The sequence below is a fragment of the Piliocolobus tephrosceles genome, chromosome 13 (assembly GCF_002776525.5).
Source record: "Piliocolobus tephrosceles isolate RC106 chromosome 13, ASM277652v3, whole genome shotgun sequence".
NCBI classification, from domain to species: Eukaryota; Metazoa; Chordata; class Mammalia; order Primates; family Cercopithecidae; genus Piliocolobus; species Piliocolobus tephrosceles.
In genome coordinates this window covers 107,093,941-107,111,305 of record NC_045446.1, presented here as the reverse complement: position 1 = coordinate 107,111,305, position 17,365 = coordinate 107,093,941, and the positions used below count along the sequence as shown (strand labels likewise).

At 48.1% G+C, this 17,365-nt stretch overlaps 1 protein-coding gene across 10 annotated transcripts in view; it reads right to left on the bottom strand.

Moving 5' to 3' along the window:
• Nucleotides 1-445: 445 nt before the first annotated feature.
• CEP164 (centrosomal protein 164) overlaps nucleotides 446-17,365 on the bottom strand; it is an 86,631-nt gene continuing 69,711 nt past the window's right edge. For 6 of the 10 annotated variants that reach the window (XM_023208318.1, XM_023208319.1, XM_023208320.1 and 3 more), the window contains 8 exons: nucleotides 16,997-17,058; nucleotides 16,296-16,518; nucleotides 5,673-5,780; nucleotides 4,689-4,803; nucleotides 3,745-4,092; nucleotides 2,818-2,884; nucleotides 1,794-1,916; nucleotides 446-1,639 (listed from right to left, as the gene is read on the bottom strand). In XM_023208318.1, the coding sequence (XP_023064086.1) occupies nucleotides 1,543-1,639; nucleotides 1,794-1,916; nucleotides 2,818-2,884; nucleotides 3,745-4,092; nucleotides 4,689-4,803; nucleotides 5,673-5,780; nucleotides 16,296-16,518; nucleotides 16,997-17,058 (1,143 nt within the window). In that variant the 3' untranslated portion in view covers nucleotides 446-1,542. Of the gene's footprint in view, nucleotides 1,644-1,793; nucleotides 1,917-2,528; nucleotides 2,692-2,817; nucleotides 2,885-3,744; nucleotides 4,093-4,688; nucleotides 4,804-5,672; nucleotides 5,781-16,295; nucleotides 16,519-16,996; nucleotides 17,059-17,365 lie in introns of those variants that run through there. The other 4 variants (XM_023208321.1, XM_023208323.1, XM_023208326.1 and 1 more) reach the window with 4 other exon arrangements.

Genomic DNA, 17,365 nt, shown 5'->3' with positions numbered 1-17,365 from the left:
CTCATCCATAAAAACGGAACAGAAAATATCTACATCAATATCTACATTGCAGTGATGATTAAATCAGATACCACATAGGGCAGTATTCTATGAATATTCATTTTTCCTTCCTCCCTTTCTCAGGAAGGAGGCAAAGGCCTCCCAAAAGAAGCAGACACATTTACATGACTGCCTTGTAGAAAATGGACTTTTAGAGATTTAACTGATGCAGAAAACACCCAGGATTATCACTAGAGTTGGCTGCACCACATAAGCTATTCCCAAAGCACACAGAATGAGCCACATGATGAAACGGAGTTTTCTATGTAGTGGGTTGATGCCTAAAAGGCATCTGAGGAGACCAACAGCCAGTTGCATCTTAGTTTCTTATTCCATGACCAAGAAATGAGTTGGAGGATGGAGGGAGTTAATTTGTGTGTTAGAGAGGCAAGGGCAACCCCACAGCTTGCAAAAAAACAAAAATAGGTGCATTTTATTTAAACAATGGAACAAACATCAGAGAGCATCCCCTGCAAAGCCCCCACCCAAGAGCCAGCTGATGGAAGCGGGGCTGCAGGACGCTCTGCCACAACAGCAGCATCTCCAACTGCACAAGACCCCTTGCTGCCAGGGCTGGGCACCAGCCTAGCCCCTTGCCTGCCTGCCTGCGGCAGCCTTGGAATCAGGGCAGGGGTGACACAGGTAGAAAAGAGAGATGGAAACAATGCCCATGAATATATCCAACATGTCCTAGGAGGAAAAAAACCGTCATGAGGACCAGAAGCCATCCCAATCTTTTTTTGGCCTTCCGGAGAAGCTGTGTTGAGACCTGAGACTCCAGCTGAAATGGCTCCCTGAGGAGCCCCAGGGAGCAGGAGGGGTGCTCCTGAAGACAGCCCCCGAGGAAAACACAGTGCCTGCAGAGGGACAGCCCCCAGCACCCTCTGGCAGGGTTCTGGACAGCTGAGCCCAATCCTGAGAGAGTCAAAAAGAGTGCTCGGAATGCTCAAGAAAAAATGGCATTTAAAAATTAAGAAAGAAAAGAAAGACAAAAAAGAAAGGGTCTGATCTGAGGCTGAGGTATTGGAGATAGATAGGGGCAGAGAGAAACCGGGTCCGAGGGTACACACAAGCTGGGGGTCTCTGTCCTGATGAACTAAGAACCATATGCACGACCTTCTTGGGAGCCCTGAGCAGTGTGCTGCAGGGCCAAGGAAACAAGCAGCTCCAAAGGCTCCCTGAGCCTCCAAAGGCAGCTCCTCTAACACCTCCCTTCCTCCCAAAGCGCTCCCGGCCCTGATGCCCACAGCCACCGCACACCATCAGCGTGCCATGTCAATGACAGCAGCTCATTACAAGTCCACACATTTTAGCCCGAGATAGGTTATGTAGTCACAGAATGTGTGGCTTTACTGTCCCACTCAATCCCCTGGTCCCTGGTGGCTCCTGCAAGTCAAAGGGGGCAGAAGGGTGCTTCCTCAGATGGAAGAAGGAAGGCAGCTCCTCAGGCACTTGGTCTGGGTGGAGGAGAGGCTGAGCTGCCCCAAGCCCCTGCTCAGGGCCTCAGAAGCGATACACCTTCACTCTGTTGTGCTCATCGAGGCCCAGCTGCAGGAGGCTCAAAGTAGCTGTTGGCTTGGGTGTTGAAGGGAAGAGAGGTCTGGCCACAAGGTGAAGGAAAACTGCAGTCACTGGGCATAGCCAGGCAGGGGCCATGAAAGGGTCAAAGGCTGAACAGGATCCTCCTCAGCCCTTTAGGGCACGAGCCTGAGCCCCATGGCCCAGCCCAGTTTGGGAACCAAGTAAAAGGATACAACTTGGGGTCATGCTTGACACGTTCCAGCCACCTCCGGTTGGCCTCAATTATGCCCTGAAAGGTGGTGCTGCCCGCCTCAGGGACTTGGGAATGGGAGTGCTGTAGGAGCCGGAGCTGCTCACTGGGAAGGAAGAGGAAAGCATGGGGGAGGGGAGAGAGGCGGCATGGAAGTGCCAGAGGATGTGCAGAGGCCATCACATCTGCCACCTCCTCCCTCTTCCTCTCAGCTAGCAGAGCAGCTTCTCTGAGGTTCCTAGCAATTCAAAGCTTCAAAACATCTGCCCCCCCCCCCCCCAACAGTTCCCAAACGGGAAGGCGGTGGATACCCTCTGCCCCCTTGCTGGGTGCTACTGATATGAGGCTCTGGGCTCCCACATCTGCCTGCTCCCGCCAATCTCATCAGCAAAGTGCTCCCCTCTGTCAACTCAATCCTTGGCCAGCGTCAGCTCTCAAGTTGGCCAAAGGGTTGGTGGGGGGTACGCATTGTTAGGGGCCTGAGGGAGGGAGAGGGGGATATATTTGGCAAGGAATAAGACGAATGGAAAATTAATAACAGGTTTAAATAATTGCCCGTCTGTCTCCTCCACAGGGTGTCCCTCTCACTCCAGATGTTGCTCAGCAGGACTTGGGGAAGAAGGGAGCCACAGGAAGCAAACAAGAGCTCAAGGGCAAAGACAAAGGCCAGACTCCAGGGCTGGAGGAGCTAGAGGGAGGGGCAGGGGCAGGGTCCTACCAGGGGCTGACTCCTCCTCACGGGGGCCAGAGGGCAGCATCCTCAGGGGGTTGGCTGGGTAAGCCCAGCCCTTCCCCGCTGGGACCTTGGCGGTGTGGACTTGACTTCCCTCTGGTTGCGGACGGGCGCCTCAGACCCAGGCAAGTGGGGACAGCTCTGTGGACTAGAGGCCTGCCTGACTTCTTGGGGTAAGACCAGGAGGCCTGCTCCCCTCAGAGGTCCACCCGCCCAGGGAGGCGCAGGGAACAGCTATGACGTTCCACCCCAACCAGCCCCCAGGGAGGCTCACCTGGCAGACACATAACCCAGCCTGCTCTCCAGCGGGGCAGGGCTGTTGCTGAGCAGCGGGATGCCAGCTGGAAGAGCGTAGGGACAGGGCTCAGAAATGGGCAGTGGTCACCACCCTGCTCACCAGTGCCTCTTGCCTCCCCAGAATAAACAATAAAAGGAAAAGTTTCAGGGCTGGAGGCCAGAGACAGGTGAGAGACAGGAATAGTCCTATTTATTTTATTTTTAAAACTTAATCTACTTTTCAATTTGGGTTAGGGCAGAAAGAAGATATTTTGTTTTCCCTCAAATGCCTGTGTTTAATGGCTTTTCATAATCCTCAGCAGGGCTGAGACCCGGGGAGGCCACCTGGCTCAGAAGCAAGAATTAGCCACACAGCCAAGAGGTTCCAAGCAGAATCCTGGAGTCACAGAGACATGGGGTCACAACTGAGTTTGTTATTCTCTCACTGGGTACCCTGGAGCATACTACTTAACCGCTCTGAAACTCAGTTTCCTCATCTGTAAAACGGGGATAAATAATTACTACCTCAGAGAATAGAAATGAAAACATATATATATATAAACTGCTTGGCCCATAATGCATTGCACAAGATGGTAGCTATTAAGATAATGACAACAATGACCTTTTAGGTTCTGCTGAGCTCCAAAATCCGTAAGAAAGGCCCCAGTCAGCCAGGCTCCATCTAAACCATCCTGACCCACAGAACTCCTGGCTGCAGGGCCACCTGCAATGTCTCCTTCCCCAGGGACCCACAGGTAGAGTCAATGGACCAATGGACTATGGCAACGTTGGGGGAGGAGAGGTGTGGCAAAGGGATGCAAAAGAGGAAGAGGAAAAAAGGAGCAGGAGAAAGAGGGTAGAACAAAAGGAAGGAAGAGGAGGAGGAGGAGGAGGGTGGGAAGGCTCCGCCCAGAGTGGGGCTTACATGGAAAATACTTGCGCCACTTCTCCAACAGGAAGTCGTCCACTGTTTGAGCCACAGAGGAGGGGAGCCTGGGCCCCTGCCCTGAATCCCAGGCCCACTGGATGGACGTGGGTGTAGCAGATGATAAGGCTGAGAATCTGGCCAGGGAGCCGTAGTAGGTGGGGGTGGGGGTGCTTTTGGAGGCCCGGGGAGGGAGCTGGGCTGGCGTGGAGGCGAGGAGCGGCGGCGGCGACTGAGGGTTGAGGCTGTCCAGGATGCTAAGGACGCTGCTCAGCTGGCTGCTGATTTGCCGGAGGGAGTGGCTCAGCCCATGGATCTTGCGGGAGGTGAGACCTGGGGTTGAGTCAACTGAAAGAAAAGAGGTACATGGTGGGAAGGGACTCAAGCTCAGGACCCTGGACCATTACCAGACACAGCTGTCATGCAGCAACCTACTGGCCACCCCTCCCTGCTTCTCCAAACAGCCCCTTAGCCTTATGAGGGGGTCAGGGATGGCAGGGCTTCTGTGTTCCAGACAGTGCAGGTGAGAAGCAGGGAAACAGGTTTCCAGGGTAAGGCCCTGGGTGACGGGCCCAGGACCCCAGAGAGAAGGAAGGGGAGAGGGCCCTTCTGTCACATACAGGCCAGAGCAGCCGAGAGAGAAGAGCCTCCCCAAGGAGGCCCTGGAAGAGAAAGGTCAGCAGGGCCGGCGGTCACACTGTAGAGTGCTCTGCAGCATTCAGAAGGCTTCCCTGACCTTTCAGCCCCATGTGCTGGCAAACCTAGATGGTCTGATTCCTTCCCAGCATTGACTGAGCACCTGGTCCAGACACCAGCTCACAGAGGCCTCCCTCTGCAGGGAAGGGGGTTCTTCCTCTGTTCCTCAAGTTCCTCCCATTCCATGGATACCACGGTCCTCACCCTGCATCTCCCCCACTCACTCCTCTGCTGCCACCACCACTCACAGTGAGGCAGGGAACAAGATTCGGAACTTTCACTGCTCAGGCTGTCCATGTCACTGAGGTCGAAGGTGACCGTCTTCTTGGTGGGGGGTCCTCCCAGAGTGCCCTCATCTGAGGCCTGCAGGGTAGAGTTAGCGGTTATGACGGACCTCTTCTCTCCCACATGCTTTCTAGCCTTCTTCTTTCCTTTCTAGGAAATGGCTAGGTCACTGAGCGAGGTTCTTCTGTATGTTTTGTCTTTAAGCTGGTTTTCTTACACAAATCCATGAAACATGGCCATCTCCATTTGTTCTCCTAGCAATTTTGCTGCTACAAATTCAAGGCAGTATGTAGGCTGTTGCCCTTGTGATGTGTGGGAACTGAGGACTTGGCAAGTAGACTCCTCTGGGGCCCAGAGTTCCACCAGGCACCCTGGGCAAAGCAAATCACACAGGGCTGCCTCACAGCAGGGTGGGAGGGAAGCAAGGCTCAGCATATGTCCCAAAAGCCTGAGACATAGACAACAGTGCCATCAGGCCCACACAGACCCCCACCACCCTTCCCAGTAAGCTCTCCCTTTAGTGTTACTCCACCTAAGCCTCCCCCATGCTACATCTAAACCTCAGACACCCAGGAGAAAGTCCACAAGGTCCCAGGGCAGGCAGGAAAACCTATCGTGTGTGTCCATTCCTGACGCCCTGGTCATACCTCTCCTTAGGGACCAGGGTAGGGTAAGGGCTCGGCCCTCTTCTCAGGCACCTTTAGCAAGAGGGTCCAGGTGTATTCAGGACCATTCAGCACAGGTATCCAAACCCACAGGTATCTTCAACAAACCCAGAACTGAAGCCACTGCCACCTTCATCAGCCAGTAGACAAGCCTACTGCCCAATCCTGGGCCCTAGAGGCCCAGCTCCCCCTAATGCAGGACCAAAGAACTCAACCCAATCCCAAGAACAGAAGAGGAAGGCCAGGGCCCACTGGGCTGTGTGTGTGGCCATGGGGCTGCACCTCTTCCCAAAGAGAGGACTCCAGCTGATTCAGTTTCTCCTCTTTCTTCTTCAGGAGGCTGTGGCCTTTCCGCACGGCCGACTTCATCTCATCCAGGTGCCTGGTCTCCTGCAGCCAAGGAGAAAACAGAGGAGAAATGACTACCTACACAGACGCTGCAGTCCCAACCCTGCCATTTGCTGACTGGGTGATCTTGAACAAATTACTATAGTCTGCTTTCTCATCTGGAAAAGAGAACGACGACTTTTCATAGGGTCGTGAGAATTACATGAGAACGAGTATGTGACTATGTTGCATGTTTAACACCATGCCCACACCTTAAAAACTCTCAAATGGTTACTGTTAACCAAATGGTTATCATTTATTATGGTTATTGTTTTTAGAGATGAGGTCTCACCATCACCCAGGCTGGAGTGCAGTGGTCTGATCACAGCTGACTGCAGCCTCAACCTCCTGGGCTCAGGTAATCCTCCCACCTCAGCCTCCCAAGTAGCTGGGACTACAGATGTGTGCCACCACACCTGGTTTTTTTGTTTGTTTTGTTTTGTTTTGTTTTGTTTTGTTTGTAGAGACAGAGTTTTGCAATGTTGGCCAGGCTGGTCTCAAAATCAAGTGATCCTCCAGCCTCAGCCTCCCAAAGCACTGGGATTACAGGCATGAGCCACCACATCAGCCGCAAATGGTTATTATCACTGCTCCAATGATCATAACTGTCATAACCACCACCACCGTGGTTGAGAGGGTTAAGCAGGACAATGACAGGGCCGCAGGCAGCATGTTTATAATGCTGGGAAGCTGCCCCTCTGTCTGTTCCAGCCTCATGCTCTCTGCTGACCCCAAGCCAGTCCTAGGAGCCACTGGGGCCTGAGCCCCTTACCAGTTCTGAACACCATCACATTTCTTTCCTTTTTTTTTTTTAAATAGAGTTTCACTCTGTCACCCATGCTGGAGTCCAGTGGCACGATCTCGGCTCACTGCAACCTCCACCTCCTCCTGGGTTCAAGCGATTCTCCTGCCTCAGCCTCCTGAGTAGCTGGGATTACAGGCACGCATCTCCACACCCAGCTAATTTTTTTATTTTTAGTAGAGACAGGGTTTCACCATGTTGGTCAGGCTGGTCTCGAACTCCTGACCTCGAGTGATTCACCCACCTCGGCCTCCCAAATGGCTGGGATTACAGGCATGAGCCACCGCGCCCAGCTGAGCACCATCAGATTTCTAAGGGCCCAGGTGATCCAAGAGAGCTCACCCTACCAGGACCCTCAACTGGTCAAAGATCTGTGATCCCAACTAATAATAATGAAGTATCTGCTTTTTCATTGCAAATTAGGCTATCAGAGAAGTAGGATGCGTAACTAACTCAAAGCCTTTTGCTAAGTGTGTTCAAAAGATTTTCATGTACGAACGAAGTCTTTAGTGTGACAGAATGGAAAGGCAAAGCACTGGGTTTGGAAGTACTAAACATTAGTCATACTCTTCACCAGGAAAATGGGATTATTACTCTGCCTCGTACATTATAAAGGGTTATTGATATGGTTTGGCTCTATGTCTCCACACAAATCTCATCCAGAATTGTATTCCCACAATTCCCATGTGTTGTAGGAGGGACCTGGTGGGAGATAATCTGAATCATGGGGGCCATTCCTGCCATACTGTTCTCATGATAGTAAGTCTCATGAGATCTGATGGGTTTATTGGGGGGTTCTGCTTTTGCTTCTTCCTCATTTTTACTTGCCACCACCATGTGAGAAGTGCCTTTTGCCTCCCGCCATGATTTTGAGGCTTCCCCAGAATCATTTCCCCAGTGGAACTGTAAGTTCAATTAAACCTCTTTTTCTTCCCAGTTTCAGATATGTCTTTATCCACAGCATGAAAACGAACTAATACAGTAAGTTGGTACCAGGAGTGGGGTGTTGCTGAAAAGACACCCAAAAATGTGGAAGCGACTTTGGAAATGGGTAACAGGCAGAGGCTGGAACACTTTGGAGGGCTCAGAAGAAGACAGGAAAATGTGGGAAAGTTTGGAACCTCCTACAGACTTGTTGAAAGGCTTTCACAAAAATGCTGATAGTGATATGAACAATAAGGTCCAGGCTGAGGTGGTCTCAGATGGAGATGAGGAACTTTTTGGGAACTAGAGCAAAGGTGACTCTTGTTATGTTTTAGCAAAGAGACTGGCAGCATTTTGCCCCAGCCCTAGAGATCTGTAGAACTTTGAACTTGAGAGAGATGATTTAGTGTCTCTGACGGAAGAAATTTCTAAGCACCAAAGCATTCAAAAGGTGACTTGGGTGCTGTTAAAAGCATTTCATTTTAAAAGAAAAACAGAGTATAAAAGTTCAGAAAATTTGCAGCCTGATGATGCAGTAGAAAAGAAACACCCTGAAGTGGCTGGCAAGATGGCCAAACACGGACAGCTCCAGTCTGCAGCTCCCAGCAAGATCAATGCAGAAGGCAGGTGATTTCTGCATTTCCAACTGAAGTACCCAGCTCATCTCATTGGGGCTGGTTAGACAGTGGGTGCAGCCCATGGAGGGCGAGCCAAAACAAGGTGGGCGTTGCCTTACCCTGGAAGACAAGGGGTCACGGAACTCCCTCCCCTAGCCAAGGGAAGACACAAGGGACTGTGCCTTGAGGGACGGTGCATTCCAGCCCAGATACTATGCTTTTCCCATGGTCTTCACAACCCTCAGACCAGGAGATTCCTTCAGGAATCTACACCACCAGGGCGCTAGGTTTCAAGCACAAAACTGGGCGGCCATTTGGGCAGACATCGAGCTAGCTGCAGGAGTTTTTTCATACACCAGTAGCACCTGGAATGCCAGTGAGACACAACCATTCACTCCCCTGGAAACAGGGCTAAAGTCAGGGAGCCACGTGGTCTAGTTCCAGATCCCACCCCCACAGAGCCCAGCAAGCTAAGATCCACTGGCTTGAAATTCATGCTGCTAGTACAGCAGTCTGAAGTCGACCTGGGATGCTCGAGCTTGGTGGGGGAGGGGTGTCCGCCATTGCTGAGGCTTGAGTAGACGGTTTTCCCCTCACAGTATAAACAAAGCCACCAGGAAGTCCGAACTGGACTGAGCCCGCCACAGTTCCAGAAAACTGCTGTAGCCAGACTGCCTCTCTAGATTCCTCCTCTCTGGGTAGGCATCTCTGAAAGAAAGGCAGCAGCCCTAGGCAGGGGCTTATAGATCAAACTCCCATCTCCCTGGGACAGAGTACATGGAGGAAGGGACAGCTGTGGGTGTAGCTTCAGCAGACTTAAATGTTCCTTCCTGCTGGCTCTGAAGAGAGCAGCAGATCTCCCAGCACAGTACTCAAGCCCTGCTAAGAGACAGACTGCCTCCTCAAGTGGGTCCCTGACCTCCATGCCTCCTGGCTGGGAGACATCGCCTAGCAGGGGTGGACAGACACCTCATACAGGAGAGCTCCAGCTGGCATCTGGTGGGTGCCCCTCTGGGACAAAGCTTCCAGAGGAAGGAAAAGGCAGCCATCTTTGCTGTTCTGCAGCCTCCACTGGTGATATCCAAGCAAATAGGGTCTAGAGTGGACCTCCAGCAAACTCCAGCAGACTTGCAGCAGAGTGGCCTGTTAGAAGGAAAACTAACAAACAGAAAGGAATAGCATCAACATCAACAAAAAGGACATCCACACAAAAACCCCATCTGAAGGTCACCAATATCAAAGACCAAAGGTAGATAAATCCATGAAGATGAGGAAAAACCAGCACAAAAAGGCTGAAAATTCCAAAAACCAGAATGTCTCTTCTCCTCCAAAGGATCACAACTCCTCACCAGCAAGGGAACAAAACTGGACGGAGAATGACTTTGACGAACTGACAGAAGTAGGCTTCAAAAGGTGGGTAATAACAAACTCCTCTGAACTAAAGGTGCATGTTCTAACTCAATGTAAGGAAGCTAAGAATCTTGTAAAAAGGTTAGAGGAATTGCTAACTAGAATAACCAGTTTAGAGAAGAACATAAATGACCTGATGGAGCTGCAAAACAAGCATGAGAACTTCGTGAAGCATACGCAAGTACAAATAACTAAATCGATCAAGCAGAAGAAAGGATATCAGAGATTGAAGATCAACTTAATGAAATAAAGCATGAAGACAAGATTAGAGAAAAAAGAATGAAAAGGAACGAACAGGCCGGGCACGGTGGCTCACGCCTGTAATCCCAGCACTTTGGGAGGCCGAGACGGGTGGATCACGAGGTCAGGAGATCAAGCTCCACCCCCCAGGTTCACGCCATTCTCCTGCCTCAGCCTCCCGAGTAGCTGGGACTACAGGCACCCACCACCATGCCCGGCTAATTTTTTGTATTTTTAGTAGAGACGGGGTTTCACCGTGTTAGCCAGGATGGTCTTGATGTCCTGATCTCATGATACGCCTGCCTCGGCCTCCCGAAGTGCTGGGATTACAGGCGTGAGCCACTGCGCCCAGCCTCAACATTCTTAAAAGAATTTCAACCCAGAATTTCATATCCAGCCAAACTAAGCTTCATAAGCAAAGGAGAAATAAAATCCATACAGACAAGCAAATGCTGAGAGATTCTGTCACCACCAGGCCTGCCTTACAAGAGCTCCTGAAGGAAGCACTAAAAATGGAAAGGAATAACTGGTACCAGCCACTGCAAAAACATACCAAATTGTAAAGACCATCGATACTATGAAGAAACTGCATCAACTAATGGGCAAAATAACCAGCTAGCATCATAGTGACAGGATCAAATTCACACATAACAATGTTAACCTTGAATGTAAACAGGCTAAATGCCCCAATTAAAATACACAGACTGGCAAACTGGGTAAACAGTCAAGACCCACCAGTGTGCTGTATTCAGGAGACCCACCTCATGTGCAAAGATACACATTCGCTCAAAATAAAGGGATGGAGGAATATTTACCATGCAAATGGAAAGCAAAAAAAGGCAGGGGTTGCAATCCTAGTCTCTGATAAAACAGACTTTAAATCAACAAAGATAAAAAAAAGACAAAGAGGGGCATTACATAATGGTAAAGGGAGAAGAGCTAACTATCCTAACTATATATGCACCCAGGAGAACCCAGACGCATAAAGCAAGTTTACAGATCTACAAAGAGACTTAGATTCCCACACCCCACTGTCAATATTAGACAGATCAACACGAGACAGAAAATTAACAAGGATACTCAGGACTTGAACTCAGCTCCAGACCAAGCGGACCTAACAGACATCCACAGAACTCTGCACTCCAAATCAACAGAATATACATTCTTCTCAGCACCACATAGCACTTATTCTAAAACTGACCACATAATTGGAAGTAAAACACTCCTCAGCAAATGCAAAAGAACAGAAATCAAAACAAACAGTCTCTCAGACCACAGTGCAATCAATTAGAACTCAAGATTAAGAAACTCACTCAAGGCTGGGTGTGGTGGCTCACGGCTGTAATCCCAACACTTTGGGAGGCCAAGCCAGGAGGATCACGAGGTCAGGAGCTCGAGACCAGCCTGACAAACATGGTGAAACCCCGTCTCTACTAAAAATACAAAAATTAACTGGGCATGGTGGCACACACCTGTAATCCCAGCTACTCAGGAGGCTGAGGCAGGAGCATCGCTTGAATCCGGGAGGTGGAGTTTGCAGTAAGCCCAGATTGTGCCACTGCACTCCAGCCTGGGTGACAGAGCAAGACTCTGTCTCAAAAAAAAAAAAAAAAAAAAAAAAAAAAGAAGTAAGTTATTTGAAACCAGCGAGAACAAACACACAACATACCAGAATCTCTGGGACACAGCTAAAGCGGTGTTTAGAGGGAAATTTATAGCACTAAATGCCCACAGGAGAAAGCAGGAAAGATCTAAAATCAACACCCCAACACCACAATTAAAAGAACTAGAGAAGCAAGAGCAAACAAATTCAAAAGTTAGCAGAAGACAAGAAATAACTAAGATCAGAGCAGAACTGAAGGAGATAGAGACACAAAAAATCCTTTAAAAAATTAATCAATCCAGGAGCTGGTTCTTTGAAAAGATTAACAAAATAGACCGCTATCCAGATTAGTAAAGAAGAAAAGAGAGAATAATCAAATAGACACAATAAAAAATAATAAAGGGAATATCACCACTGATCCCACAGAAATATAAACTACCATCAGAGAATACTATACACACCTGTATGCAAATAAACTAGAAAACCTAGAAGAAATGGATAAATTCCTGGACACATATACCCTCCCAAGACTAAACCAGGAAGAAGTTGAATCCCTGAATAGACCAATAACAAGTTCTGAAATTGAGGCAGTAATTAAAAGCCTACCAATCAAAAAAAGCCCACCAATCAAAAAAAGCCCAGGACCAGACGGATTTAAAGTCAAATTCTACAAGAGGTACAAAGAGGAGCTGGTATCATTCCTTCTGAAACTACTCCAAACAATAGAAAAAGAAGGATTCCTCCGTAACTCATTTTATGAAGCCAGCATCATCCTAATACCAAAAACCTGGCAGAGACACAACAAAAAAAGAAAATTTCAGGCCAATATCCCTGATGAACATCGATGTGAAAATCCTCAATAAAATACTGAATCTAGCAGCACATCAAAAAGCTTATCCACCACGATCAAGTCGACTTCATCCCTGGGATGCAAGGCTGGTTCAACATACATAAATCAATAAACATAATCTATCACATAAACAAAACCAATGACCAAAAACACATGATTATCTCAATAGATGCAGAAAAGTCCTTTGATAAAATTCAACACTCCTTCATGCTAAAAACTCTCAATAAACTAGGTACTGATGGAATGTATCTCAAAATAATAAGAGCTATTTATGACAAACCCACAGCCAATATAATACTGAATGGGAAAAAAACTGGAAGCATTCCTTTGAAAACCGGCACAAGATAAGGATGCCCTCTCTCACCACTCCTATTCAACACAGTATTGGAAGTTCTGGCCAGGAAAATCAGGCAAGAGAAAGAAATAAAGGGTATTTGAATAGGAAGAGAGGTAGTCAAATGGTTTCTGTTTGCAGATGACATGACTGTATATTTAGAAAACCTCATCGTCTCAGCCCAAAATCTCCTTAAGCTGATCAGCAACTTCAGCAAAGTCTCAGGATACAAAATCAATCTGCAAAAATCACAAGCATTCCTATACACCAATAATAGAGAAACAGAGAGCCAAATCATGAGTGAACTCCCATTCACAATTGCTACAAAGAGAATACCTAGGAATCCAACTTACAAGGGATGTGAAGGACCTCTTCAAGGAGAACTACAAACCACTTCTCAACGTTAAGAGAGGACAAAAACAAATAGAAAAACATTCCATGCTCATGGATACAAAGAATCAGTATCGTGAAAATGACCATACTACCTAAAGTAATTTACAGATTCAATGCTATCCCCATCAAGCTACCATTGACCTTCTTCACAGAATTAGAAAAAACTACTTCAAATTTCATATGGAACCAAAAAAGAGCCTGTATAGCCAAGACAATCCTAAGCAAAAAGAACAAAGCTGGAGGCATCATGCTACCTGACTTCAAACTATACTACAAGGCTACAGTAACCAAAACAGCATGGTACTGGTACCAAAACAGATATATAGACACATGGAACAGAACAGAGGTCTCAGAAATAGCGCCACACATCTACAACCATTTGATCTTTGACAAACCTGACAAAAACAAGAAATGGGGAAAGGATTCCCTATTTAATAAATGATGTTGTGAATACTGGCTAGCCATATGCAGAAAACAGAAACTGGATCCCTTCCTTACAACTTATACAAAAATTAACTCAAAATGGATTAAAGACTTAAATGTAAGACCTAAAACCATAAAATCTCTAGAAGAAAACCTAGGCAATACCATTCAGGACATAGGCATGGACAAAGACTTCATGACTAAACACCAAAAACAATGGCAACAATAGGCAAAATTGACAAATGGGATCTAATTAAACTAAAGAGCTTCTGCACAGCAAAAGAAACCATTATCAGAGTGAACAGGCAACCTACAGAATGGGAGAAAATTTTTGCAATCTATCCATCTGACAAAGGGCTAATATCCAGAATTTACAAGGAACTTAAACAAATTTACAAGAAAAAAATCAAACAACCTCATCAAAAAGCGGGCAAAGGATATGAACAGACATTTCTCAAAAGAAGACATTTATGCGGCCAACAAACATATGAAAAAAAGCTCATCATCACTGGTCATTAGAGAACTGCAAATCAAAAACCACAATGAGATACCATCTCACAACAGTTAGAATGGCGATCATTAAATAGTCAGGAAACAACAGATGCTGAAGAGGATGTGGAGAAATAGGAACGCATTTGCACTGCAGGTGGAAGTATAAATTAATTCATCCATTGTGGAAGACAGTGTGGCGATTCCTCAAGGATCTAGAACCAGAAATACTATTTGACCCAGCAATCCCATTACTGGGTATATACCCAAAGGATTATAAATCATTCTGTTATAAAGACACATGCACACGTATGTTTATTGCAGCACTGTTCACAATAGCAAAGACTTGGAACCAACCCAAATGCCCATCAATGACAGATTGGATAAAGAAAATGTGGCACATATACACCATGGAATACTATGCAGCCATAAAAAAGGATGAGTTCATGTCCTTTGTAGGGACATGGATGAAGCTGGAAACTATTATTCTCAGTAAACTAACACAGGAACAGAAAACCAAACACTGCATGTTCTCACTCATAAGTGGGAGTTGAACAATGAGAACACATGGACACAGGGAAGGAAACATCACACACCGGGGCCTGTGAGGGTGGGGGACTAGGGGAGGGATAACATTAGGAGAAATACCTAATGTAGATGACAGGTTGATGGGTGCAGCAAACTACCATGGCACATGTATACCTATGTAACAAACCTGCATGTTCTGCACATGTATCCCAGAACTTAAAGCATAATTAAAAAAAAAAAAAGAAAGAAAAGAAAAACCCATTTTTTGAGGAGAAATTCAAGCTAGCTGCAGAAATTTGCATATGTAACAAGAAGCAAAATGTTAATCCCCAAGACAATGGAGAAAATGTCTCCAGGACATGTCATAGGTCTTCATGGCAGCCCCTCCCATCACAGACCCAGAGGCCTAGGAGGAAAAAATGGTTTCATAGGCCAGGCCCAGGGTCCCCATGCTGTGTGCAGCCTAGAGACTTGGTGCCCTGCATCCCAGCTGCTCCAGCCATTGCTAAAAGGGGGCAAGGTACAGCTTGGCCCATGATTTCAGAGGGTGCAAGCCCCGTATCTTGGCAACTTTCACGTGGTGTTGAGCCTGCAGCTGCACAAAATTCAAAAACTGAGGTTTGGGAACCTCCGCCTAGACTTCAGAACATGTATGGAAACACCTGGATGCCCAGGCAAAAGTCTGCTACAGGGGTGGGGCCCTCGTGGAGAACATCTGCTAGGGCAGTTCAGAAGGGAAATGTGGGGTCAGAGCCCCCACACAGAGTCCCTACTGAGGCACTGCCTAGTGGAGCTGTGAGAAGAGGGCCACCATCCTCCAAACCCCAGAATGGTAGATCCATCATTAGCTTGCACTGTGCACCTCAAAAAGCCACAGATACTCAATGCCAGCCTGTGAAGGCAGCCAGGAAGTGGGCTGTACCCTGCAAAACCATGGGGCAGAGATGCCAAAGACTATGAGAACCTGCCTCTTGCATCAGTGTAACCTGGATGTGAGACATGGAGTCAAAAGAGATCATTTTGGAGCTTTAAAATTTGACTGCCCCACCGGATTTCGGACTTGTTGCATGGGCCCTGTAACTCCTTTGTTTTTGGTCAATTTCTCCCATTTGGAATGGCTGTATTTACCCACTGCCTGTACCCCCACTGTATCCAGAAAGTCACTAGCTTGTTTTTGATTTTACAGGCTCATAGGCAGAAGGGACTTGCCTTGTGTCAGATGAGACTTTGGACTGTGGACTTCTGGGTTAATGGTGAAATGAGTTAAGACTTTGGGGGACTGTTGGGAAGGCATGATTGGTTTTGAAATGTGAGGACATGAGATATGGAGGGGCAAGAGGTGGAATGATAGGGTTTGGCTGTGCCCCCATCCAAATCTCATCTTGAACTGTACTCCCATAATTCCCATGTGTTGTGGGAGGGACCTGGTGGCAGATAATTTGAATCACGGGGCCATTTCCCCCATACTGTTCTCGTGATAGTGAATAAGTCTCACAGGATCCTGATGGGTTTATCACGGTTTTCTGCTTTTGCTTGTTCCTCATCTCCTCTTGCCAGCACCATGTAAGAAGTACCTTTCACCTCCTGCCATGATTCTGAGGCCTCCCCAGCCATGTGGAACTGTAGGTTCAATTAAACCTCTTTTTCTTTCCAGTTTCAAGTATGTCCTTATCAGCAGCATGAAAACGGACTAATACAGTTATCATGAGGTTCAAATTATTTACTATTAGAAAAGGTGTTTGCATGCTATGCATTGCCATGGAAATATAAGTGACCCAGTGCCAAGGTGGCCACTCTCATGGAGTCCCGAGAATGACCAACTGAGGGGGAGCCCAAAGGAGTGTTTTGGTGACTCCCCCTGCCTCCCACACACAGGACTGGCAGGTTCTTCCCAAAGCTCCTGACCTTCTCCAGGTTCTCGCGCATATCTTCCAGGGCCTTGATGCCTGGTGGGTCTTTGGCCACCTCCTGCGCGCTAGCCAGCTCATGGCGCCAATGCTGCTGGGCAGCTTTCAGAGCTGTCTGCCGCCTCCGCATGGAGTGTGTCTGCCGCACAAGGAACTCCTTGGCACTACGGAGGGCTACCCCCTCAGTAGAGAGGAAGTGCCAGACATTGTGGGAGGACAGGCTGGAGCAGGAGAGTTGAAGAAGGAAAACGGAAGCCTCTGAGAACTCTGCTCTGGGTCACACAGCCACTTCCCCAGCAGATGCCCACCCTGAGCACAGACCAGAGCTGCTGGGCTGGGGCTGGGCACTGTGAGTGCAGGGATGCCACTGTTCAATACCCACAGTGTGCAGTGCCTAGGACTGACAGTGTCCCCACCTTGACTCTGAGAGGGATCATGCCTGGGGCCTCTAGATAGATGACCAGACACTTCCAGCAATCTGTTTCTCCACTAGAGAAGAATGCCATGTCAAAGGTCACAGTGGGCAGTTTCTTGGCTTGCCAGAGAAGATTGCTTAATCCTCCAGAACCTTCCCCATGAACTAAGCCCCACTGGTGATCACTGTCTCCTCACTTCAGCTCACCCAGCTCTACAATGCAGGTACTCACTTACCCCTTCATGGTACCCTAACCTGAAATAAGACAGGCTATGGGAACTCACCTGTTCAAGTGTAAGTCCTCCTTGCTCTGGGAGAGAGAAGAAGACACCTCTTTGGTCTGGTTCTAGGGACACATGGAAGAAAAGTCCACTGAGTGTAGCAACAGCAGATACCCTGCAGGTTCAAGACCCTAAAGCTCCTCCCAGTGGTCTAGACAAGGAGATGGCTCTCCAGCTGCCAGGCACTGTTTACTTATAGATATCATCTGACTGGTGGAGACGACTGGTAGCTGGGAATAAGAACAGACCAGGTCCCATAGAGAGCAGAACCAGCCCCTCCTGATACCTCAGCCCACCGTATAGGCCTCCTCTCCTGAGGCTCCACCCCTCCTGATGACCCCTCCCCTCTGGAAGTACTCCCCTGATGCCCAG